General features: G+C 39.8%; 2 protein-coding genes across 2 annotated transcripts; one reads left to right on the top strand and one right to left on the bottom strand.

Moving 5' to 3' along the window:
* Positions 1–2,031: 2,031 nt before the first annotated feature.
* mrm1 (mitochondrial rRNA methyltransferase 1 homolog) lies at positions 2,032–7,120 on the bottom strand. The gene is made up of 5 exons (XM_084113309.1): positions 5,070–7,120; positions 4,829–4,922; positions 3,516–3,636; positions 3,307–3,426; positions 2,032–2,471 (listed from the first exon to the last, which is right to left on the bottom strand). The coding sequence occupies exons 1-5, from the start codon at positions 5,888–5,890 to the stop codon at positions 2,428–2,430; spliced, it is 1,200 nt and encodes a 399-aa protein (XP_083969435.1). The 5' UTR covers positions 5,891–7,120; the 3' UTR covers positions 2,032–2,427.
* mks1 (MKS transition zone complex subunit 1) lies at positions 6,443–15,177 on the top strand. The gene is made up of 19 exons (XM_084113308.1): positions 6,443–6,477; positions 6,585–6,675; positions 7,063–7,190; positions 7,312–7,364; positions 7,463–7,618; positions 8,635–8,732; positions 8,831–8,959; positions 9,315–9,419; positions 9,511–9,619; positions 10,660–10,716; positions 10,839–10,881; positions 11,058–11,120; positions 11,469–11,539; positions 11,619–11,688; positions 11,824–11,931; positions 12,691–12,824; positions 12,898–12,980; positions 13,076–13,173; positions 14,896–15,177. Exons 2-19 carry the CDS (start codon positions 6,599–6,601, stop codon positions 14,997–14,999), a joined length of 1,686 nt encoding a protein of 561 aa, XP_083969434.1. The 5' UTR covers positions 6,443–6,477; positions 6,585–6,598; the 3' UTR covers positions 15,000–15,177.
* Positions 15,178–27,020: the final 11,843 nt, after the last annotated feature.

Genomic DNA, 27,020 nt, shown 5'->3' with positions numbered 1-27,020 from the left:
TGCTGATGTCTACTATAGTCAACGCAGAGGTATACCTACTAATATACTATATATGCAGTGCCACCTGCTGAACTAACTTAAGTACTGCTTATTAGGTGGAATACATCAGCTATGCGCTCTATGACCTATTATTTATTCCATTTCTGCAGTGTATATATATTCAGAAATGACCTTCATTTCCACTGTGAAAAATGAACCATTACGAATGAACGTCTTTTTCTTGACTGATCTTATGATCAGATCAAGAGGTCATTGTTTTGTTGGTTCATTGCCCATTATCTACAAGTTAGCCTACTACTGCTTATTGTTGTATAATCCATAATATTTAAATTTTTAGTTTTGCAACGAGGCAGTAAACCGTACAGAATGCATTACCTTACTGGCTAACATTACCAGGATTTCCACTACCAAAAATTACCACTACTAAAAAATTTGGGGTCGTAATGTTTTTAAAATGTTTTTGAAAAAAAGTCACTTTACTTTTACTCACCAAGGCTGCATTTATTTGATCCAAAATACTATTTAAAATAACTGGTTTATGTTTGAATATATTTTAAAATGTAATTTATCCCTGTGATGCAAAGCTGAATTGTTAGCAGCTATTACAGTGTCACATGATCCTTCAGAAATCATTCTAATATGCTGATTGGTGCTCAAGTAAAATAATACAATTATTATTATTATTAATGTTAAAAACAGTTTCTTAAAGGGTTAGTTTACCCAAAAATTTAAATTATGTCATTAATTACTCACCCTCATGTCGTTCCAAACCTGTAAGACTTTCGTTCATCTTCGGAACACATGAAGATCTTTTTGATGAAATCTGAGCTTTTGCTGCTACGCAACTACCACTTTGAGGCTTCAAAAAGTTCATAAAGAGATTGTAAAACTAATCCATATGAATTGAGAGGTTTAGTCCAAATTATCTGAAGAGACTCGATTACTTGATGAATAGATTGAATTTAGGCTTTTATTCACATATAAACATTGATCAGCGAACATAAACAGAAGCTCAACCGAACCTGCTTGATGCATGAGAATAAACCTCATTGGTTCTTGTGGAAGCTCAAACTTGCTGCGTAACACAAGAATGAACCTCATTGGTTCTCGCACGTCAAGTGAACATGTTTGAGCTTCTGTTTCCGTTCATTAATGTTTATGTAAATAAAAGCCCAAATTCAATCTGTTCATCATATAAAGCAACTGAGTTTCTTAAGAAAATTCGGACTAAACCGCTCAATTCATATGGATTATTTTATGATCTCTCTATGAACTTTTTGAAGCGTCAAAGTGGTAGTTGCGTAGCTGTCAATGGAGGGACATAAAGCTCTCCGATTTCATCTGTGTTCTGAAAATGAATGAAAGTCTTACAGGTTTGGAACGTCATGAAGGTGAGTAATTAATGACAGAATTAAAAAAATTTGGGTGAACTAACCCTTTAAAAAAATGTCAGGATTCTTTGATTAATAGAAAGTTCAAAAGAAATAGAAACTTTTGACATTAAATGTCTTTCCCGTCACTTTTGGTCAATTTAATGCATGCTTGATAAATTAAACTATTAATTTCTTAAAATATGTACTGTCCCAAAACTTTTGAATAGTAGAGTATATACAGCACTACCCCTACATTTTGACGCCAAATTGTTAAAATGCATTGCAAGCTCTTTAAATATACAAATATTTGTAACATTTGCTGCTTTATTGTCACATAGGTGCACTAGCCTCAACAAGCATCCTACAAAGCTCAGAGATATATTTGAAGAGTAAAACGTATTAGTTGTTGTATATTTCTGTAGCTCCAGTCAAACAGAGCATGTAGCAACTCAGCAACACCAAGGTCAAAGGTTTGATTCACAGGGAATGCATGAACTGATAAATTGTATACCTTGAATCCGCGAGTCACTTTGTATGAAAGCAACTGCCAAATCCATCAATGAAAATGTACAGCATGGGTCAACTGGGTTTATAAACTGCAAATAGTTAACAACATATTCAGCTTTCATGGGAATTTCCAAAGAATGATCAATAAACATAACCATCTACAGCATATTTATTTAAAATGAAATTAACTTGAATTTTCATCCATTTTCATGTGGCAAATGTTTACAGTGATAAAGCACTTAACTAATTAACATGTTTCAGGAACAAGATGAATAATTAAACATTACACCTCTGTTTTTAGAAGCACGATTTCCCAGATGATTGGAGACCCTGTAACGTGCAGGTCTTGTATTAAAAAAGGTGGTCATAGTCAGTAACTTGACCAGAATGCATCTACATCCTATCTTTATCTGATCAATGGGCCTCTCCAGACTCTCAGACTGTTAATTGATGAAGTAATCCAGTCATTAATCACTGTAAGGGGCTAATGAGAGACATCTGAGTAAATCATGCTGATGCCATGTCCTTGTTGCCATCATCATCATCATCAGCTTCCTGTGCGTGTGGACAGAAGAGAGTGCAGCAGGATGCCTGGAAGAAGGAAAACACGGAAATATGAAGATAAAATGATGTCAAAGAATTGCATGCGCGGGGTAAGATTTGTGAAAGTGTAGCCTACATAAGATTGCAAGCGTAAATTAAATTTGCACGCACAAGAGAAGATTTGTAAAGGTGTAAATTGCCTTTCAAGTGTAAGAAAAAAATATTTGCAGCATTTTACTGTTATTCGTAAGTGTAATTCATGTATTGTGAAACTGCAGCTTCATGCTAACGCAAAAATACAGTTCTTCTGACTGCCATTTTTCCGCGCTTACACTTTTGGTACGGTTTTTGCGCACAAATACGGCCAAAAGCATTGCAGGCCTGTGAACAGCAATTTGCGAGCGAAAACAACAGAGTCGGGAACTGCAAAACAGATTAATTGTGTAATTTGTTTTTGTGTAAAAAAATGTCTAAATGACTTCTTGTGTGCATGGGGCAAAAAAGTTCCCGAAATAACCCGATTTGTACAGTTGCGTCTTTCTTTTAGCTGCGCTTCCAGTTTTGGCACGATTCTCTCACTCATTGAGTTCTGCAAGCGTGAAGAGGAGGGCGGGTCCACCTTCATCATGTTGCCAATCAAATGAGCTTCTCGCTGACTCTCAATTTACTCTTATCTGACTGGTTCAATAAACACACCAGTCGCCAGAACACATCTTATTCTTCATTTGGTGGTCATAGTCAGTCATTGCATTTATATATATATATATTTACAAAAAATCCTCCTGAGCTGTGGTTCTAAACTGTGGTCCTGTCAAATTTCTAACAGGTAAATGTTAATTAAATACCGGCAATTCAGAGCAATATTTACATAAAGAACACATACCTGTGGCTACAGACACATTGAGTGACTCTACTCCAGGTTGCAGGTGTCTGTGTGGAGGGATGGTGACCAGGATATCACACAGCTGACGCAGTTCTGGAGACAGACCGTCACCCTCTCCACCTGACAGCACAAACAGAGACAGACCAGCGTTTAAACAACACAGAGAGAACAAAACAATTATCTGTCCGAATAAGTTCGAAAACACATACCCATTAACAGCAGTGTGGGTCTAGACATCTTGAAATCTGAACAAGGCATAACAGGGGATTCCGGATTGCCTTCCTCTAATCCAACAGTGCCGACTACTTGCCAACCATGTTCCAATTTCACCTATAATGTCATACAAAATTGGTTATAATGTTATAAAGATACTGTGTGTTTCTCAAAAGGACTTGACAGACACAGTTTAAACCTCAACGGTTTTCTTTAACTGCCCTCTACAGATGGAAAGACTGTTAGAAAACTTGGGTCTCGTCAGATAATTCTCAAATTGTCCACTCCATTCGTAAACTAAACCAAGGTTTTGATGCCATGTATGATGAACACCTTGCAAATGACCTCCTTCCTAAAATATAAAGTCATGTTTTAATACAAGTTATACATTTTAATGCATAAAAATGACTGCATTACATTAATTGACTGTAATACTGTCACTGTTTGAAGATTTGTTTTTATTTGTAACCATGAAACAGTCCCACCATGATTTCACTTTCTGGTTTATGGGGACTTTCAGGACTTCTTTCCAGTTTTTGTGTCCCAAAAAGACAGAATTTGCATTTCTCAAAAATTGTGTTGATATCATTTTTTTGTTGATTTGCAGGAAAAAACACCAATAATCATTATCTACTTATATAATTAGTATTAGTAAAAGGAGCAGTTACCTGTAAAATTACTGAAATAAACTGTAAACAAGTTGAAAAAACAACAGACAAGATGGCAAATTAATGATTTGGAGAGATCACTTGGAAATATTAGCCTAAATATTACCAATAGGAACTTTCCTTTCCTTTTAAAACACCATTTCTTATATAACCTGATGCGTGTCAAAGTCCCAGTGCTCCATGTGGCTGATCCGTCCCTGCTCATTTTACAGAAGAATTCACTGCACTTGAACATGTATTGATCAATTGGTTTGAGCTCAGAAATATACATTTTGATTAGCTAGTATTGCTTTTCCCCCTCGGGGATAATTATTATAAGCTGTCGCAAATAATGTGGCGGTTAGTAGAATTTGCTGTTTATTTTCGCGATCGCACAATCCTGGAGGGACTGATTACAAACTTTGGCTGTCACAAGAAAGAAAACACAATTATTCTCATGATTTCCGACAAGTATTAAGAAAGCAATTTTTTTTTTTAAACTTTATTTCTCCAAACAAAAAAATCTTTGCAGCCCCCTATAGGAATCCCTGGACCCCAGTTTGTTAAACCTTGGACTAAACCACAATTGTATTATTTGACTGCCCTCTACAGGCCACACATGTAAGCACAGTGGGGTGAAGTGGATGGATCAACTTCCAGACCTTTATCATGTCTTTCAAGTTGCTGTAGCCAAACACCTCCATGATCTCCATCACACCAGCGCTGGCTTTACTCACTGTGGGCGTCAGAGGACAGCTAACAAAGAGAGCAAATAATCAGAAGCAAAGATCATTCAAAGATTAAGTTAAAAGCACATTTTAATTTGATCATAACTAGGCTGTTATGTTGTTTTAGATCCTACAGTCCATGTTATGACGTAATAAAAACGTTTTTTCACTCCACCCGTTTTGAATGCTGCAGACAATCCGATCCACTCCCAGGAAGTACGCAGACCGCAAAATGGCTCCAAGATTCATCGGATCCTGCACTCCATCCAAAACCAGCCATAATGCCCTGTGATTCCTCGCCTCACGAGATGTTATTGGTCTTTCCACATTGATAAACCCAAGAGAACTTGCCTGCAGACACAATCCCTGGTGCACCTTTCCACCACACATCTTGTCAAGTGTTTGCTTACTGACTCTCTGTATCTGCACACCACGACTGACAGCCTCCTGACAGACCTTCAAAATCACATCTCTCTGCGGCCCCTCGCCGTTCTTCACAAAGAGACGACTCAGCCTCCTTCTGCCCTGAGTGAGGGCCAGCAAACAAGGGCCCACCCCAAACACAATCTCCAACTGTTCTTCATTTGACTCTGAGTCTTTTTGGATATGCCGCAAAATCCTTCTGGTTTCTGACTCACTGAAATCATCAAACCTCAGTTTCTTAAGATCTGACGACACTTTTCTCTCTGTTTTTGAAGACGGAGCTGCATGAGATTCTCTCCTCTGTGTTTTTGTTGATTTGAGAAAATCATCTCTGGTAGGAGCATATTTACGCTCTCTAGACACAAATGTCTTTTTGAGTTTATTAGAGGTAAATCTCTCATCTGACTTTGAAACACTGTCTCTTGGAAAGAAAAGTGCTCTTGTGCAAGTATAGGCTGCATGTTGTGTTAAAGATGCTGGTGTAATATATAATTCATTCAGTCCAGCCAAACATCTATTCCTAGTTCGGTTTGAGACTCTGAAGACTTGGATACTCGTTTTCCATACCTGCATACTTGGTAAGGTATGCTTTAATAAAACAACTTTAACCAGCTTAAGGTAGTTTGCTGGTTTCAAACAGGCTTTATGTTTTTTATTTCTCCACTGGTCAGTCTGGTAGACCAGCTGACTGACACGCAAAACCAGCTGAACACTAGTCTGGCTAAGAGCAGCAAACCTGGTTTAAGAAGTTAGATGCAGCTGCTAACCAAAAAGCTAACTTGCCCTTCAGGATCAAGATATCAGCAACGTTATTTAACTATTAAATGAAGCAGAATTTTCTATATTAGTAACATGCGATATATCAAAAGAACCGACCTCAAGCATATCTCAACAACTATGTTCGTTGTTCAACACAAAATACAACCATGTGGAACAGCTTCCAGTTCATTAGCAGTTGTCATGTGGATGTGAAGCGTGGAGTGTTTTTAGAACCGCTTCTGCTCCCAGATCAGCTGTGGCTACTGGTCCCGTTGCTGTGTAAATGCTTCAGAAAGCAGCTCAGGCTGATTTGAGAACAGCGTATTTATATCCGTACCAAGCATGCGCACAATTGACTTCCGGCTTCTTCCGTTTGTGTTACCATGCAACGAGACTCTCTGGTGTGTACCCGAGTGTACTTCCTACCCGAGTATTATTATTAAAAACGTATCAACTTTAGTAACCGATGCAGATGGTACAATAAATCTAAAAATTTTAATTTTTTGAGGCTGAGTGTCAGATATGGCCGACGGCTGGTGCACGGACACCGGAGAATCGGTTTACCGTTCCCGGGATGCAGTTAAAAACTTACGCATACGGTAAGTCACGTCGCTTGAGTGTACTGTACCCGACATCTATAACAAAAGTATACTCAGTATTAAATACATGATAATGTCTTTGGGACATGGGAGTACCGTGCTATTCCTGGAATTGCCATGCAGTACCATGTAAAACCATGGTAAATTAATTTCAGTTCCATTAGCAGCTATATATCAAAGTAACGTTACCACGGTTTTGCCATCTCTACTGCCCCATAACAAATAAAGAGATTTATTAAAAATAAAAAGATATGTGGGAAAATGATTATAAAAACATTACTAAATAGATTACTTACATTATACATGGTACTCCAAGTCACTAAAAAAGTACTGTTGTATTATGCCTAAAAACATGGTATTACCATGGTCCTTTTTGTTACTTTTTAGAGTGCGTATACAGCGCGTGACCTCGACAGCTGCTCTGTCTCAACACCTTCATCAGCAAATGATTTCTCAGCAGGAAAGAGGAGTTATAGAGCTAGACACCTTCAGCTCTCAGACACAATCAGCCTCCAGTATGTGAAAGACACGGATATAAACCTGTTAAAAAGTAGTCACAACTATTTACCTGGTATATTGTGGATAATATTTTTATAATATTGTTTATAATATTTTCTCTCTCTCACTCTAACACAGCCACTGATGAGGAGGAACTGGTGGTTGGTTGGCAAGAGAAGTTCTTCAGTCAGGTAGGAGACTATTGAGGGCAAAGATGTGTGCTAGATAGTCGGCAGGTTACCTGTTTTCATGGTGTATCTGATGAGTTCTGCTTGCTATTCATGTGCAGTATGAAGTGGACCTTTACCAAACAGAGTCAAACTGTCAAACACCACTGGAGCGTCAGTATCGCACAGAAATCATGGCAACTGAAAGATCCAAAAGAAGGCAAAACCAGCGCATTTTCACCTACACAGACTTTGATCGCTTTTCCAAATGGGAAGAGGTTGGTTGACTACTGTTTTCTTTTTTTAAACTTAAAAAAAAAAACATACCCAGGTCATAATTCACCACGAAAAAAAAAGAAATGTTGGTAGCGCTTTATTTTATAGTCCTGTTCCCCATGTACATATTATGTACTTATTATAGTAATTACAATAACTAGGTACTAACCATGAACCTACCTCTAAACCTAACCTTAACACATGTAGTTACCTTATATTACCCAGTACTTTAAGTACACTTACTTTAAAATAAAGTGCAACCCTTTATTTCCCACTTACAGTGTCCCTGTTACAAATCTTTATGAATTTTTGTCCATACAATGGAAGTCAATGGAAATCTAAACTATTACCAGTTATCAACAGTTACCAACATTCTTTAAAAAAAGTCTTCTTTTGTGTTACACAGAAGAAAGAAAGAATATTTTTCAGTGTGCATTGCATTGTCATGACAATATGAGAAATTAAGAATTGACATAAAAATAATGTCACAATACAACATATCTTACTGTTTCTAAATTAGGCTTTATTTTCCTAAAAGTCACCATGAAATCAGAATTGTCGAATTGTAATTTTTTATGGAATATTCCATTATTTATTATAAATGATTTATCCATGCAGATTAAATTTTTTTTTTTAATTCATGTGCCCTCGTAATCCTTAATCAAATTAACTTCCCCTTCCTCTTGCAATGACACAAGGGCAGGATCAACCTGTCACTTTCATGACATCACAGCAATAGCAAACCACAGCAATCCAAGTAATTCCCGATGGACAAAATCATGTCCCGCCCTACATTCCACTTGGATAAACGTCACAATAGGGAAGAAAAGGCTATCGCGACTTCCGTTTCATGCTTGCTTGCTTCAAGCTAAATCTAATTTCTTACTAATAAATAAATATTTGCGGTGAAAAAATTACCCAGACATGATTTCGACAGGTTTGGTGAGATTCACCAGTAGATATATAGACCACATACTGTATGTTTTATAGCTTTCTGAAGTTGTGATTTTATTGGCAGCAAGCTCAAAGTATGCTGACCCCAGCTCAGTCAATACCAACCTTCTTAGCAGAACGCATGGCCAATGTTAGACACAGGAGACAAGAGAGACGTCCTGTGTAAGTGTACAGTTTCTGTAAAAGATGTATCATATTTTGGAAGTTTAGAAGATTTACCTGTACATAATTTTTATTTTTATTTTTTTTCCATAATTTAGAGAGTCTAATGTTCCCAAGTCGCGTTTAATCACATGGGAGCCTTCAGAGGAGTTCATAAAGAACAGCCACATCATCAACACACCAGTGCAGACCATGCACATCATGGGAGATCTTGGGCCTTCTGGCAAGTAAGTGAGACAATGATACTCTTCAATAGCCACTTAAAAGGGTCACATCATACATTTTATTATAATTAATTTAACCTGAGGTCCACTTATAATGTTATTTAAGGTATTTTGCATCCAAAATGCATTATGTAGTTCAATATCACCATTTTCAACCAGCTGGCCAATTTTTAAGACTTCTATGCAAATTATCTTCAGAAACGTTACAGACAAACTCCTTTATTTTACTCTTAAGTTCAAGAATTAGATTTTTATAATATGAGTCTTAAAGTAATGTGAAATAAACAGACAATGGCGTCCAGTTTGTAAGAGAATGAGATCTGATCTATCAACTGACTGAGCTGACTGTGTTTTATAGGTTGGGCCTGAAAGAGAATGAATATGTATTATGCACAATAAAAGCAGACGGTAATGGAGTAATCACATTAAAACCAGACTTAAACAACAACAGAGGAGCCTACAGGCAAGACCCACCAATTTCTATCAATTTCTCTTTAGAATAATGTGACTTCATTGTGAAAAGTCAAAGTGTATTTGACTGTCTTTCACTCCAGGCTGGAAACAGAGGGGGAGAAGAGGGAGGTGTGGAGGCTGTATCTGGAGAATGCCTCATCAGACATTCATGCGGAGGAGAAAGAGAGAGAGCAGCGCATGTACAAAGATGTATGGCCAATTCCCCTTGCTTAGGATTGGTGGTTTATCACACGGTTTAGACCAGGGGTGTCCAATCCTGCTCCTGGAGGGCCACTGTACTGCAGAGTTTAGCTCCAACTTGCCTCAACACAAACTCTGCAGGACAGTGGCCCTCCAGGATCAAGTTTGGACAACCCTGGTCTAAACATTTAGCTCCTGTTCCAAACCCTAGAGAGCTGAAATGAAATCTCATATGTGACTGACTTGAAACACTCCTCCTTGGCAATGACTGGTAACGGTCATGCACTCACACTACACAAATAGGAGTCACTCATAGTTGATTCACAAAATGTCACAAATTAGATTGAACTTTTTTTCTGTTGACACTTTCCTGCACTGGATATAATTATGTAATGTAAAATGTTTATATTTGAGTTACATTAAAATAAACTATGTTCGCCATATGGGCAATTGGTTTTGGAATTGCCGTATCTGCAAAGGATAAATATGATATTTTGGCCTTGGATTTTGACTAAAACGTTGTGTTAAGGTGTCATATAAGGCAAAATGTTTTTATTTTATTTATTAAAAATAATTTTTGTTACTCTGAAATAAAACTAAATATAAATATTAGATGGAAAAAAATAGAAATGTTACAACTGAGGAAACTGAAATAAAATAGGTTTAAGTGTAAGTACTAAAACTATAAAAGCAAATAAGAAAATTACTAAAACTTAAACTAAAATTAAAATAACAGAAAATAAAAGCTAATTCAAAAATATGAATAAATACTACAACAGTATAACACTGTTTGGAGCTTGACTGTTAGCATCACCCTTTGCTTTGGGAGTGTACCTACACAGTTTGGAACATAGTCCCAGTGTGACAATTCTTGTTTACTTTTTAGTAGACTCTGCTCATCAAAGCATCTTAAACTTGACTTACTGTACAGAGAGCGTCCCTGGAGCAGTATGGAATTCATTGGCTGTCCCAAGGCTCATTTGTGGATTGCTGAACCCTGTCTGGTGGATTCATCATTCACACACATTTCTTTCTTTCTTTCTTTTTAGCTGTACACACGTCACAAAGATTACCTCAACAGCCTGGTTGGCCAAGACTTCGAGATGGTAAGAATTATAATTATTATCCAAACCATGGTGTCATAGTATAAAAAAAAAAAACTGTTTAAATTATAATCCAAATAAAAAAGGTAAACCTTTCATTCTGATTCTCCAAAAACGTCCTTTAGCCACCTCCTGGGATACTTCGTCTGATTGTAAATGGAGAGATTGGTGAGTATAACAGTTATCATAAATTAAAAATGAGGCCAGATTTACAGGGGGGAAAGCAGTATAACATCAATACATTATATGCATGCTTAAATTGTACAGTGTCTCCAATATATTTGACATTAACTGGGTCTCAAATGTTACTGTACGGATCATAATATGGCAATTTTTCATTTTAGTTTCTGCTCAGGGTTATGAGTATGACAATCTTTACATCCACTTCTTCCTGGATTTACCAAACAGTAAGTCAATCTACTCTCATACACACAGTGGCAACCATTATTCAAACAGTTAAGCCACACTTATTAAATGTACATGACATTGCTTTTGATGGCAAAATCTAATGAAGTGACATTTATTTTAAAGAAAGCACAAGCACACTTTCCAAGCAAAGCATTTCACAAAAATGTTAGATAAGTTTTAAATGATAAAACAGTTATTCTCTTCAAAAAGAAAAGAAAAAAAAGAACACACATTCTGATTGTTAAACTAATTAAATGACATTCAGACATTTCAAGTTTTACTGTATTTCGGTTTTGTGCATTTTCTGTCAGTAATTCATGGTGTTGAGATTGCTCTATGTTCTTCAGGTTGGTCCAGTGTTCCCATTCAGTGCCTGTCTGGTGTGACTCAGACATGTCGCACACGCAGCATGGGAAAGGTAATCCGTCATTTTAGTTGACCCCATCAACTGGCTCTGTGTTCATGTAACTGTGGTAAGCATGTTCTCTGTTTTATAGGAGGATGTTGCCTTCTTCTCCTATCCATTCAGCTTTGAGACCTTCTTCCATAAAGAAGATGAATCTGATGGTGAGATCTTTGATTGCCTCAGAATATCTGTAACTAACGAATGGAAAAATACTTTACATAGACCTGATATAAAAATAAAGTACCATTGTCAATACATTTTCAGTGAATAAACACAGGTGCTGATGTTCTGTGCAGGGTCATTATCCCAGTGGCCTGTGTTGTATTTCAAAGTTCTCTCACTGGATTTTTGGCAGCGCTACAGAACTGAGGGCTATGGATTCCTGGTCATTCCCTCAACGCCAGGTAGGAGTCGGACAATCTTTTGTTTTGAAGTATTGCATGGTGTAATATAGTCATGTTCAATTCATCAATGAATTGTTCTTTTGATTCTGTTCATTTTAATGATGCATAACCAAATTCACAAAGCAAATATTTTGTTTGGGAGTAAAATATGAGTGACGTATTGGCACCATAAACATTAATAGTTTTTTTTTCTTTTACTTTTTTTGTGGGGGTTGGGGGGGGGGGGGATTTAATTTACCTGCTAAAAACCATAAGCAGGTTTAAAATGAAAGTGACAGCATCAAATTGTAACACACCAATTCAAGTTAAAATGTCATTTCCTCAACACTAAGTAGGACAAGCATTTCTTCTGAGAATGAAGAAATGTATACTGAACTATACTAATGCCCAAATTTGTAACCAGCATTTGAGAATCATTGAACTTTTGGGAGTAAAATTAGGATAATGGGTGGCATGGTCAAACTGGAAAACATACAACCATTCATTATAATATTTCTAATTCAAATAGTTCTATTTCTGTTTAACGCTCTATAAAGATATTGATAATAAGAAAACTGAAAGCAGGTATTTTACATTGTAATAATGTTTCAAAATATCACATAAAATAAAATCAACATAATAACTGCAGGATTAAACTAAATATTAACTGGGCTCTGGATATCATGTATGAACTGTATTACAAGTAATTTTGTACAAGTAAGTTTTATAAAGTAGGCTATATTTGTATCAGCTTGTTCAATAGTGGCTTTATGCTCTCAGGGCGTCACAGAATGACTTGCCGCACATGGAGACCCCTCCAGCCCGGCACAGTGGCTGAACTGAGACGCTTCTTCATCGGCGGAGCACCTGAACTCGAGGACATCAGTTATGTCAGAGTACCTGGCACTTTCAAGGTGACTCATTATACATGTTGTGCTGTATTTTTGTATTAGCATGTCCATTAATTCACTTTGCTTCTATTTTTAGGGAGAGCGATTGAGTCGCTTTGGCTTTCGCACTCAAACCACTGGAAGTGTGACCTTTACTCTTAATTGTATCCAGCATGCCAGGTTGGCCAACACAATCAGTGAATCATGCATTTTGTTACTGCAGCAGTACTATTTTATCCTTTTGAGATTGTAAGTGCTTGCTGTACTTTATTCAGGGCTTTTGTTGATGCCAGCACCCTGAAGAAAAGGAGACAGACTGTTCTGGATCAGTTGGGAGGCCACAGTCAGCAGGGCTCTGTGTATAATGTTCTGGGTAAGGCAGGTCTAAATAACTTCAGATAGGACTTTTATTGCTATTAATTAGTGCTGTTTGCTGAGGTAATTGCAAGGTAAGTAAATGTTCATATTTAGGGTTAGGGATTTTAACAACCCCCTAATTGTTCCACTTATTTCGTCCCAACCTCACTCAAAAAAATGTATATGTTGGCTTTAATTATCTTTTTTATGTCAACAGGTTCCACATAACTGGGTTACGTTAAACAAACATAATTTGTTCATGTAATTCAAACATCATGGAATTAAGTCATTTTAAGCGGCCCATTTAAGTAGTCTCAAAGTGAATTTTTAAAGGCTCCCTGACATGATTCAGGTATTCATATTTATATATTCATTCATCCTTTAAGATTTCATTTATTTTAGTGACACACAATTGAATTGATAGACTATAGCTAGCTATTTGCTATAGCACATATTAGTATCTTAAATGCTAAGATTTACATCCATTAAATGCTCCTTCATCCAAAGCAGTTGAAAATAACTGAAACAGTCCACACCCTAACAAAATGCTCCATTCTTCTCCACAATGGTAACCCACTGTAATTTAAATGGTTCTAATAATTCCAATGTAATTGAACATTAAACACAATTACACACTATCAAGTCTTCCCCTTTTATAATTTTCTCAAAAAAACATAAAATAACACTTAATTTGTAACATTTATTCTCTCTTAATTCAACCTCTTAATCCAGATCAAAACCAAAATTGGATTTTGTGATCTAATCCGATAGAATCTTTTTTTTTTTTTTCTTCTTCTTTTGAAAAACACATTTTCAAGATTTGATTTAATCCTATCAGATTACTTTTGAACAACTGGGCCTTGGTTTCTGTAAGTACAACAGTGTGAATAGCAGCAGCTTTGGTGTTACAGAAAAAAAAAAAAAAAAGTCTTGAATGCAGTCACATTAGCCTACATCGTGAATGTAACCCCATTTGGAGCACTGGTGATCCAAATTTGGTAATCTGAAAAAGTGTGTATCTGGATCAGGGGGATCCAATCCTATTTTGCTTTGAAAAACTGGCACAAAACTAAGATAGATACCAGATCCAGGATAGCAAAACATGGGATTTCCAAATCCATATCATTCTGATCCAGGTTAAACTTTTTGAACAAGGCCCAGGAGTGACAATATAATAAAATAGTTTATTCTAGAATTTTCAAGAACTGAATGTTCTGAAATGCAGTCACGTTAGTGAAATTGAAGCGTAATTTTGCGGGCAAAAGAAGGTCAGTAGTGTAGAGATGTATAAAACATTGTTCACAGGAAGTCACTTTCGAACTAAGCTCCTTTCTGTTGGTCAGCGTGGCGAATTTACGTGACCAACTGGAAAATGAACGAAATTGCGCAAAATCCTATTAGAATTACTGTATTTTGCCCACTGTGCAACAGTAAATGAGACCGCAACTTTAGATGTACATTAAGGGAGAACCCAAAACATACAATAGCTATACACCAGAATATCATAGTGACTTGGTGGGCTCTTGATTTGGGCCACCATCAATTTTGGTTGATTTCAGCAACCGTCCAGCAACCGTCCAGCAATGCCCTACTAACCACCCAAGATACTCTTGCATCATTGTACAGACTTCAGAAAATGTAAAAATCTAGTTTGTTTTGACTGAAGTACAGAATGACAATATATCAGATTTTGCAGGATATGTTTCTTTTCTGATTTGGTCTGTGTTTGTGATTTCAGAAGCGTTTCAGAGGGCCCATAAGCGCATGCAGGAGGCAAGAGAGACTTTACCCAGAGATCTCATCAATACCACAGCACAATTAAACTCAGAGTCTTCTGCATAGAAACATTATGTCTTGAACGTAATGCTGTTCATAGTATTTGTGTTTATATGTGTATATTTTTGTATTGAAATCTAATTTGTTTTCGGTTGCATCTTATGTAATTAGAATGTATTATGCATGTAAATCCTCACTATTTCTGTGAATAATTTGCTCAATAAAGACATGTTTTTTGTACATATACAGGATTGCTTAATTAACTTATCAAGAGTGAGGATATATCAAAGAAATTCATATACTATGTGTTCATAATATTTCACAAACTGAAAGTTGTGCTTGTTCTATCATTTCACACAAATATAACTTTTAACAACAGATATACTTTTAAAATGTGGGGAAGAAACTTATTAGAACATTTTCAGTTTTGTCACACAGTAGTGGATCATGTTCAAAGTTATTGTGATAAACTTGAAGGGAAATGACATACATCCACTCAAATGGCTTTGAAAGAGTTGGTTGAAAGTAACTGCACGAAAGGCTCAGTTCTGAGAGAAGCTCAAGCACTTGATGTATAGTTTTCTAATGCAACTAGTGAGGACACTGTACATGCACATGAAGGAACAGCAGAGGGCACCATCTAATCTATAAACATAAGCCACACATAAAACTGGGAATTATGTTATAGTTACTTAGCTCTCTGCAGATTTATTCTCTACAATTTGTGCTGCCAAATTACATGACAAAGTTAGTAATACATTACACATTTAAGGTAATATAATCTGATTACTTAACTCGTTTATCACATTGATTTGAATAGGATAATCTTGTACTATATTGATATAAAACTACAAAGAGAAAGAAAATATCTTCTATTCTCAGTAATCAACAACATTAAGTACATTAAATATTGCATTATGTCAGTGACTGGGGTTCGTGATGGAACTGCAGGGGGTTTGTGAGTTTAATGTAAAGCTATTAAGTTAAGTTTAAGCTAAATCATTAAAGTTTAAATTAATTATTTAAAAATAAAAACAAACATGAAATATTTTATTCGTTTACCTGCATGTCATGTGACCATTAACCGGTAACTTAAAATCGCAGTGGGTACGTACTTCAAGTAAATATTGTGTCAAAGAGGTTCTGCTGACAAAAAAAAAGTTGGAGAGTTCCTGCATTAGGCTACATGTAAATATGAAATAACATGTTTTGTTCATTTTAATGTAAAGGCAAAAGCCTTCCAAATAGTAATTCGTGGTTAAATGACTCACTAAGTGATAATTCAAATTATTAATGTGTTTGTCAGGAGTTGATTAAATATGCAATGTTACAATTTTGAGAAAACACTTGTTAAGAGTGAAATGATTTCTTTAAATCCAGTGATCAAATGCTGTGTGGGTCTCAGTTTTCAGTAGTGGCTGGACTGCGTGTGCAGTTTCACAAACCTGGATGACCTTCTGAATGTAAGCAGTAGGCTTTTTTTTTTTAGAAAGTTAATTTTAAAATATAACAAAAGTAGTAGTGAGGAGAATCAATGAATTATGAATAATTTTCTGCCATTGTGAGAATAATATGTAATCATGTAATCAATAAAGTACTTAATTTTTGGAATCTGATTTTGTAATGCAGATCACACGTAATCAGTTACTACCCAACACTGAAAGACACGCATGATCACACGGCCTTCATCTGATTTGGATGGATATAATGAGAACATAATGTCAGTTATCAGCACTCCTGTGTTCACATCCCTTGAAGCAGGCACTTGGATTAAACAGAGCTTACTGTCCCTCAGACCACCTGTCCCTGTGTAAAGGGAAGCGAAGTGTGCAGACTCTTTGGGTAACATGCTTCTGTGTGAAGTGTTCTCCATTTTCATTCTTAAAAATAAAGGTTATTACATTTGTCAGGGTGTACGGTTCCATGAAGAATCTTTAAAATCCATGGAACCTTCCCTCTGCACTCTTTGTAGAGGAAAAAGTAATTTTTGCCTATTTGCCTACATGAGTCTATTGCCATGTCAGAACTTCCCCAGTCAGTCCTGGCACCCTGCCCATAACCTCACGTCAAAAGGTCAGAGTGCCACAGCACCAATGAAAACACAAGGTTTATTTAAAAACAAGGTTTATATGTAAAGAATGTAAAACTTTACATTAAAGGGTTATTTCTGTCATAATTTACTCATGTTGTTCCAATTCCATAAGACTTTAGTTTATTTTCAAAACACAAATTAAGGGACCCCTCCTTGAACTGCCACCTTACCGTGGTGGAGGGGTTTGAGTACCCGAATGACCCTAGGAGCTATGTTGTCTGGGGCTATATGCCCCTGGTAGGGTCTCCCAAGGCAAACAGGTCCTAGGTGACGGGTCAGACTAAGAGCGGTTCAAAAACCCTTTCAGAGGTTCAGAGATTCCGACTAGAGATAGTTGGGATCACCTCTACGCACGGCTTGGGCTCTGGAACCACACTCCCCGAGAGAGGATGGACTCTTCACCACTCTGGAGTTGCCCATGGTGAGAGGCGGCGGCCTGGTGTGGGTTTGCTTATAGCCCCCCAGCTCAGCCGCCATGTGTTGGAGTTCACCCCGGTGAACGAGAGGGTCGCTTCCCTGCGCCTTCGGGTCGGGGATAGGTCTCTCACTGTCGTTTGTGCCTACGGGCCGAACGGCAGTGCAGAGTACCCGGCCTTCTTGGAGTCTCTGGGAGGGGTGCTGGAAAGTGCTCCGACTGGAGACTCCGTCGTTCTACTGGGGGACTTCAACGCCCACGTGGGCAGCGACAGTGACACCTGGAGGGGCGTGATTGGGAGGAACGGCCCCCCTGATCTGAACCCGAGTGGTGTTCTGTTATTGGACTTCTGTGCTAGTTACAGCTTGTCCATAACGAACACCATGTTCAAGCATAAGGGTGTCCATCAGTGCACATGGCACCAGGACACCCTAGGCCGGAGGTCGATGATCGACTTTGTGGTTGTTTCATCCAACCTCCGGCCGTATGTCTTGGACAGTCGGGTGAAGAGAGGGGCGGAGCTGTCAACTGATCACCACCTGGTGGTGAGTTGGATCCGATGGCAGGGGAGGAAGCTGGACAGACTCGGCAGACCCAAACGTACTGTGAGGGTCTGTTGGGAACGTTTGGCCGAATCTCCTGTCAGAGAGATCTTCAACTCCCACCTCCGGCAGAGCTTCGACCAGATCCTGAGGGAGTCTGGAGATATTGAGTCCGAGTGGACCATGTTCTCCACCTCCATTGTCAACGCGGCCACTCAGAGCTGTGGCCGTAAGGTCTCCGGTGCCTGTCGAGGCGGCAATCCCCGAACCCGGTGGTGGACACCGGAAGTAAGGGATGCCGTCAAGCTGAAGAAGGAGTCCTATCGGGCCTGGCTGGCTTGTGGGACTCCTGAGGCAGCTGATGGGTACCGACGGGCCAAGCGGACTGCAGCCCGGGTGGTTGTGGAGGCAAAAACTCGGGCCTGGGAGGAGTTCGGTGAGACCATGGAGAAGGACTATCAGTCGGCCTCGAAGAGATTCTGGCAAACCGTCCGGCGCCTCAGGAGGGGGAAGCAGTGCCCTACCAACGCTGTTTACAGTGGAGGTGGGCAGCTGTTGACCTCGACTGGGGATATCACCGGACGGTGGAAGGAATACTTCGAGGATCTCCTCAATCCCGCCGTCACGTCTTCCATTGAGGAAGCAGAGGCTGAGGGCTCGGAGGCGGACTCGTCCATCACCCAAGCTGAAGTCACCGAGGTAGTCAAGAAACTCCTCGGTGGCAAGGCACCGGGGGTGGATGAGATCCGCCCTGAGTACCTCAAGTCTCTGGATGTTGTGGGGCTGTCTTGGCTGACACGCCTCTGCAGCATCGCGTGGCGGTCGGGGACAGTGCCTTTGGACTGGCAGACCGGGGTGGTGATCCCTCTTTTCAAGAAGGGGGACCGGAGGGTGTGCTCCAACTATAGGGGGATCACACTTCTCAGCCTCCCTGGGAAAGTCTATGCCAGGGTACTGGAGAGGAGAATCCGGCCGATAGTAGAACCTCGGATTCAGGAGGAACAGTGTGGTTTTCGTCCCGGTCGTGGAACACTGGACCAGCTCTATACCCTCTACAGGGTGCTGGAGGGCTCATGGGAGTTTGCCCAACCAATCCACATGTGCTTTGTGGATTTGGAGAAGGCATTCGACTGTGTCCCTCACGGCATCTTGTGGAGGGTGCTCTGGGAGTATGGGGTTCGGGGCCCTTTGCTAAGGGCTATCCGGTCCCTGTACGACCGGAGCAGGAGCTTGGTTTGCATTGCCGGCAGTAAGTCAGACTTGTTCCCGGTGCATGTTGGACTCCAGCAGGGCTGCCCTTTGTCGCCGGTTCTGTTCATAATTTTTATGGACAGAATTTCTAGGCGCAGCCAGGGGCCGGAGGGGGTCAGGTTTGGGGACCACACGATTTCATCTCTGCTCTTTGTGGATGATGTTGTCGTGCTGGCTGGCCTCATCAAACCAGGACCTCCAGCATGCACTGGGACGGTTTGCAGCCGAGTGTGAAGCGGCTGGGATGAGAATCAGCACCTCCAAATCCGAGGCCATGGTTCTCAGTCGGAAAAGGGTGGTTTGCCCGCTTCAGGTTGGTGGAGAGCTCCTGCCTCAAGTGGAGGAGTTCAAGTATCTTGGGGTCTTGTTCATGAGTGAGGGAAGGATGGAACGGGAGATTGACAGGCGGGTCGGTGCAGCTTCTGCAGTAATGCGGTCCCTGTACCGGTCTGTCGTGGTGAAGAAGGAGCTGAGCCGCAAGGCGAAGCTCTCGATTTACCGGTTAATCTACGTTCCTACTCTCACCTATGGTCATGAGCTGTGGGTCATGACCGAAAGGACAAGATCCCGGATACAAGCGGCCGAAATGAGCTTTCTCCGCAGGGTGGCTGGGCGATCCCTTAGAGATAGGGTGAGAAGCTCGGTCACTCGGGAGGAGCTCAGAGTAGAGCCGCTGCTCCTCCACATCGAGAGGGGTCAGTTGAGGTGGCTCGGGCATCTTTTCCGGATGCCTCCTGGACGCCTTCCCGGGAAGGTGTTCCGGGCATGTCCCACCGGGAGGAGACCCCGGGGAAGACCTAGGACACGCTGGAGAGACTATGTCTCCCGGCTGGCCTGGGAACGCCTTGGTGTCCCCCCGGAAGACCTGGAGGAAGTGTCTAGGGAGAGGGAAGTCTGGGCATCCCTGCTTAGACTGCTGCCCCCGCGACCCGGTCCCGGATAAGCGGTAGAAGATGGATGGATGGAAATTAAGGGATTTAAGATAATGTAATCTGTGTGTTATGTGTGAGCAGGTATGAGAATCCAAAGGCAAGCACAAAAGATTAAAAACATTAACACAGATAATCCAAGAACAAGAGTCTAATCCACAGAGAGCAGGCTAGAGAGCAACGACAGGAACACGCATACAGGAGCAATGACGACAAACAACAATTGAAGCACAGAGGTTTAAATAAACAGGTTAAAAGGGGGCTGATGGGACAGGTGTTGGTGATCAGTTGTCATGGGAGCTAATGAGGATAACTACGACGACAAAAAAGGTACAAGACAAAACAGGAACCAAACACTGGAACTGAACACAGAAATAATGGGCAAAATAAAAGTCCTTTCAAAACACAAGACACAGCACAGGGTTCGTGACACACTGGTGGGACAGAAGTCCACCTAGGCGTCGCTGATGACCACCACCACAGAGCAGGCGAAGCTGGAGTCCCCCAGAGCAGAGTAGACAGAGCCAGAGACCACCATGGTGGATCTGGCAGGGCTGACTGAACAACAACAGAGAGCACAGAAAGGTTAGCAATGGAGACAGGCATGGGGTTCAAAATCTGCCTCCTAGCCCATAACAGGGCTGGTAGGGAGTTCAAGAGTGCCCTCTGTGGTCATGTCCAGGCAAACAGGAAGTTCAGGGATGACTTTGTGGTCATGTCTGGGCAGACAGGGAACTCGGGTATGATCTCCATGGTCGCATCAGGGCAGACAGGAAACTCAAAGACGACCTTTAGGGTCATGTCTGGGCAAACAAAAAGTTCATGAGCAACCTCCATGGTTGAATCCAGGCAGACAAGGAAGTTCATGGACTGGAACGGACACAGGACTGAGCTCAGGGACTGAAAAGGGCTCTGGAGCGGACTCATGGGCTGGAGAGCAGTGTATAGCCCAAACACACAAAATGGCAATTGCAGGGAGTACCGAGGACAAGGGGACAAACTCTGGGATGGACAGCTCAGGCACCGGCAGGCTTGAGAGTGCTAAGTTTCTGGTATGGCGTCCATGGCAGTTGGAGACTCTGGCGTAGCATACGTGACTAGTGATGTGACATTTGAACCGAGGCGTCGGAGCTCGTGTCGAGCATAAATGGACGTGCCAGATGAAGCCGCGATTCGAGGCTTGTGTTGTTAACGAAGAAATCATGTGACTGATGACAAACAAAGCCTCATTTTCTGTCTAATCATGTGCGTGATTCATTTTGCGTGTCGGAATGTTCGAACGCCCAGATCTTACTTTACGAGTGAGTTTTCATTCAGACTTATTCAATTACATTTTTTAAATACCCAGTCATACAATTAATATAAATATACAAATTATAAAATATTTGCCATATTAATTTCGTGTACAATATTCTTCAATTACATCATATTGATATTCACACTGGCTTTAAATGCCACAGTTTAACAGTTAAATTAATTTATCACAAGAGAAATTCAACACACACACTTATATTACACTTACGTTAGGCTTTTATTTGCGCACAAAACTATCTAGGGAATGCGTGGTGGCTGCTTCCTCCGACGAAGCTTTTTTCACAGGGTTTTGGCTGCTTTATTTTTTGCTAAACCCCAGATGGCGCTGTTTTTGACACTCTCGAAGCTTTGAATCTATTCACGAAACAATCAGAGGAAAGCCTCAGTGCTTCATGAGGCTTCATTTGCCCATCACTATCCGTGACGGCTGGAGGTTCTGGCGTGGTGGCCATGTTGTGAACATGTGGCAGACATGTTAGCTGAAGACTCAGGCGTGGCGGCCATCTTGGCTGAAGACTCAGGCGTGGGACACACATACAGGAGCAACGACCAACAAACAACAACTGAAGCACAGAGGTTTAAATAGACAGGTTAACAAGGGGCTGATGAGGGACAGGTGTTGGTGATTAGTTGTCATGGGAACTAATGAGGATAACTATGGCGACAAACAAGGTACAAGGCAAAACAGGAACCAAACACAGGAAGTGAACACAAACAATGTTTTGACAATTCCACATAACTTATTTTCGGTTTCACTTTATTTTGATGGACCCTTTAACACATTCTGTTAATTATTAGTTAGTAACGTTGCCCCTACGTGTCTACTAGCTCTCATTAGAGTGTTAGTAGAGTATTAGTAGACTGGCAGCAGGGTTAGAGTTTGCGTAAGTTGACATGTAGTTGCAAACTTACTTCAGTAGAATGTCTGTTGGGGGACCATCACAATAAAGAGTTAGCAGATATTAAGCAGACAGTCTACTAATACTCTAATGACTGCTAGTTGACATGTAGTTTCAAAGTTACTTATAGTCAAAAGAATGTTCAAAAGGGACCATCGAAATACAGTTTTAACACAAATCAGGCTTTAATTTTATTTTGAATATTTTCAAAATAAATACAGATAACAGGGTTTTTGTTACATATAAGAGAAAAGCAAAGGTTTCATTTGTATGAGTGAACTGCAAGGGTCAGAGAGGTCTTCTCAGCATGCTGTGCATTGTTCAGTTGGCGCTAATGAAATTGTAGCAGCCACTGCACCCAGTACATGGGTAGGCAAGTTGCTATTGGGCTCTTTAAATAGTGTAGCAAAGTCTGTCATCTTAGGTTACTCATAATAAAACTTCCACTGTAAATGACTCAACGTAACTACAAGTTATTATGCCACAATGTTGTCATTTGAGCTTGAATCTGGAATGTTTCTTTAAAGCAGTGGTTCTCAACCTTCCCTCGAAGACCACTTTGACCACTTTGTCTAACACTAAAAAAATTTTTTTTGCATTTTAATTTAGATTAGAGTTTGATTTTGTTCATTGTCTATTGTCAATAGTGTAGTATGAAGCACAGCTCACACAGAAGTCACTTTCTATCCAAGCAGCTTTCTGTTGGTCAGCAAAGCGAATTTGCTCAACCAACATAAATCCATTGCGAAATCTGCATAGGAAAATGCTTCACCTTAATGCAAAATTCTCCATCTCATGGATTCCTGTAGAAATTATTGGATTTATTTACTGGATTTTCGAAAAATCACTGAACAGTAGATGTGACTTTACCTTGACCCTGGCAACTACCTACAACACTCATTGTAAACACGTACTCACATTTTATTTGAAAAAATCTAGTTATCTTTTTAACTTCTGAGATGTGTCACTTATGGCTCAGAATTCTTTTATAAAGATAGCAAACAATTCAAAGCAGATGAGATGGAATTTCTGGTGGCTGACATGGAGGCGACATGCCTGGCACAGCATGGCCTCATCCTGTCATCACAGTGACATCTATTAGCATATGACTCTCTTTCATTCAACCCTCCTGCTTCTGCTTTAGCTTGTCAGCCATGCCAGGCATCTTCATTAGACAGGCCCGCTGCTCTGTCTGCTGATTACCAGCTGACCTTCTGCCCCATCTCTGCCGCTGCTCTCCAATAATCAGCCGACAGAGCACAAGTTATAGCCCTGCTCCGTCCATTGGGACAACCTGGCATCTTGCACCACCCGGAAGGGGGAGGTCATATGAAAGCACAAGATGCAGCGGTTCTAAAGTTTTGCTTTTAAAAGTAAAGTGGGTCATTTCTGTGATAATAGCAGCAACTCCATTCCAACTTTTTTCTCCATTTTTTGAAGAATGTGAAGCTTTCTTATCCAAATTTGTCCCCACGATGTTAAGATCCATTCACACATAGGGCGATAACGATAACTATTTATAATTATATAAGTTTTAATCCTTGTTCTAATTCTATGAGAATAGGGAAATAAGTAAGGAACTTACTTAAGTTACTTAATAAGTGTGCAACAATTAGGCTGACCAACATCCAAATCATTTTGGACAATCTGTTTTTTGGAGAGCCTGTTTTTACCTGTTGGTAACATGCGGTAACTCTACAAGTCAAGTCAAGTCCACTTCATTTATATAGCGCTTTTAACAATGTAGATTGTTCCAAAGCGGCTTTACAGAGATACAAGGATAGTTTAAAGTAACAGAGATTGTTTTGGCTTTATAGCAGTTATTTTCCAGCTAAAGTTAATTTGATTGATTCACTTCCATCGCAACGATCATTAGTTATTAACTTAGGGGCCGCTAACATGACACCGTTTTAACAGGAAACTCTACACAGACTTTAAACGCGAAACCCGTGAGAATGCTGATGGCATGCACATGCGTATTACGAGTTCAGTCTATTGGTATGCGCGTTTGAATATATGTGCGCAGGTTTGTAATTCCCTACAAACCAAGCCTTAAAAAACTACTTGTCTGGCCTTAACATTTTTGATACAGAATTTTATCACTTTGGGGTAGATACGCGAACCGAATTTTCCCGACAACGCTTTATCTGTAGAGTGGTAAAGGGATCCTCCATAAGGAGAAACTAGCTGGCACTTTAGCACCCCGCTATGACATCGGGTTCAGGCGCAGGTCCTTCATCAGATCTGGATACAGCCTGGATCCGGCAGGCTGCGGGAAAACCTCGGGATAAACAAAAACACTAAAATTAGCGTAGATGCCATTCTTCTTATGATGTAACGAGTACATCAGGATTTATTGGAAGTGTTCCCGGTTCCGGCTGACCTGATCTATGCAGCCTAACATTGAATTATAGAAGTCTATAATGTGTTATGTGTATGCTAGGTCAAAGAGATGTGTTTTTAGTCTAGCTTTAAACTGACAGAGTGTGTCTGCTTCCCGGACAATGGTAGGAAGACTGTTCCAAAGTTTTGGTGCTAATACGAGAAGGATCTAACGCCAGCAGTCGAATTTGATATTCTTCTAGGTATTATCAGCTGGCCGGAATTTTGAGATCGCAATAGACGTGAAGGACTATAATGCGTTAAGAGCTCGCTCAAGTACTGCAGAGCTAAACCATTTAGTGCTTTGTAAGTAATCAGCAATATTTTTTTATTTATACGATGTTTAATAGGGAGCCAATGCAGTGTTGACAGAACAGGGCTAATATGGTCATACTTCCTGGTTCTGGTAAGAACTCGAGCTGCTGCGTTTTGGACCAGCTGTAGTTTGTTTATTAAGCGTGCAGGGCAACCACCCAGTAGAGCATTACAATAATCTAGCCTTGAGGTCATGAACACATTAACTAATTGTTCTGCATTTGTCAATGAGAGCATATGGCGTAATTTAGATATATTTTTAAGATGGAAAAATGCGGTTTTACAGATACTAGACACGTGACTTTCAAATGAAAGATTGGTATCAAAGAGCACACGGTTCCTAACCGACGACGAAGACTTAACAGAGCAGCCATCAAGTGTTAGACAGAATTCTAGGTTATTAAGTGAGGAAGTTTTTTGTCCAATAATTACAATCTCTGTTTTTTCAGAATTTAGTAGTAGGAAATTACTAGTCATCCATTTTTTTATATCAGCTATGCATTCCGTTAATTTTGTGAATTGGTAGTTTTCGTTAGGTTGTGAAGAAATATAGAGCTGAGTATCATCGGCATAACAGTGAAAGCTAATTCCATGCTTCCTAATGATATCTCCTAATGGTAGCATGTATAGAGTGAACAGCAGCGGTCCTAGTACTGAGCCTTGTGGTACGCCATACTGAACTTGTGATCGATAAGACATCTCTTCATTTACTGCTACAAACTGATAACAGTCAGATAAGTATGATTTAAACCATGCTAATGCAATTCCACTAATGCAAACATAATTTTCAAGTCTATTTAAAATAATGTTGTGGTCAATAGTATCAAATGCAGCACTAAGATTGAGTAACACCAATAGAGAGATACAACCACGATCGGATGATAAGAGCAAATCATTTGTGACTCTAATGAGAGCTGTCTCAGTACTACGGTACGGTCTAAATCCTGACTGAAAATCCTCGCAGATGTCATTTCTTTCTAAAAAGGAACATATTTGTGAAGATACTGCCTTTTCTAGTATCTTTGACAGAAAGGGTAGATTCAAGATCGGCCTGTAATTGACTAATTTTGTGCGTTTTTTTAACAAGCAGTTTAATCATAGCCAGCTTAAAGGTTTTTGGTACATATCCTAGAGTTTTTATCCTAGTTTTTGGTACATATCCTACAAAGATGAATTAATGATAGTAAGAAGAGGATCTATGACCTCTGGAAGCATCTCTTTCAGTAGCTTAGTCGGTATAGGGTCTAACATGTTGTCGGTTTAGATGATTTAATGAGTTTAGCGAATTCTTCCTCTCCTATAGCAATAAATGAATCGAATTTTTCCTTAGGGAGACTACAATGGACTCCCTGATGCGATACTGTAGTAGACAGTTGCATAGTTATAATTTTGTCACTGATATTATCAATCTTTTAAGTGAAGAAGTTCATAAAGTCATTACTGCTGTGTTGCTTGGAAATTTCTGGGCTTGAAGCTTTCTTTTTCGTTAGTTTAGCCACTGTTTCAAATAAATACCTAGGGTTTTGTTTATTTTCTTCTAATAGGGTTGAAAAATAAGCAGATCTAGCAGCTTTTAAGGCCTCTCTGTATGCAATCGAACTCTCTTTCCATGAAATGCAAAATACCTCTAGTTTTGTTTTCTTCCAGTTGCGCTCCATTTTTCTGGCTGCTTTCTTAAGTGCCTGAGTGTGCTCGTTGTACCACGGTGTTGGACTATTTTCCTTAATCTTCTTTAAAGCGTAACAGAGCAACTGTGTCTAAAGTGCTGAAAAAAAGAGAGTTAAAAGTTTCTGTTGCAATATCGAGTTCTTCTAAGCTATCCGGGATGCTGAGATGATGAAACTGATTAGGAAGATTATTAATAAAGCAATCTTTAGTGGCAGAAGTGATGGGTCTAACATATTTGTAACACGAAGTCGGCTTTGCAGCCTTGGCTAAATGTAATTTA

The sequence above is a fragment of the Abramis brama genome (genome assembly GCF_963993115.1).
Source record: "Abramis brama genome assembly, chromosome: 5".
Taxonomy (NCBI): domain Eukaryota; kingdom Metazoa; phylum Chordata; class Actinopteri; order Cypriniformes; family Leuciscidae; genus Abramis; species Abramis brama.
The sequence above is the reverse complement of the archived record's forward strand: the minus strand, read 5'-3'. Positions and strand labels throughout refer to the sequence as shown.

Excerpts from the sequence above, each read along its gene's own strand:
- mrm1 (XM_084113309.1), bottom strand. The coding sequence starts at position 5,890 with ATGCAGGTATGGAAAACGAGTATCCAAGTCTTCAGAGTCTCAAACCGA. Across the intron at positions 3,427-3,515 it reads ACCCACACTGCTGTTAATGG|GTGGAGAGGGTGACGGTCTG; the intron begins GTATGTGTTTTC and ends TTGTGCTGTCAG. Across the intron at positions 2,472-3,306 it reads CAATGTGTCTGTAGCCACAG|GCATCCTGCTGCACTCTCTT; the intron begins GTATGTGTTCTT and ends TCCTTCTTCCAG.
- mks1 (XM_084113308.1), top strand. The coding sequence starts at position 6,599 with ATGGCCGACGGCTGGTGCACGGACACCGGAGAATCGGTTTACCGTTCC. Across the intron at positions 11,540-11,618 it reads GCACACGCAGCATGGGAAAG|GAGGATGTTGCCTTCTTCTC; the intron begins GTAATCCGTCAT and ends TCTGTTTTATAG. Across the intron at positions 12,981-13,075 it reads AATTGTATCCAGCATGCCAG|GGCTTTTGTTGATGCCAGCA; the intron begins GTTGGCCAACAC and ends TACTTTATTCAG.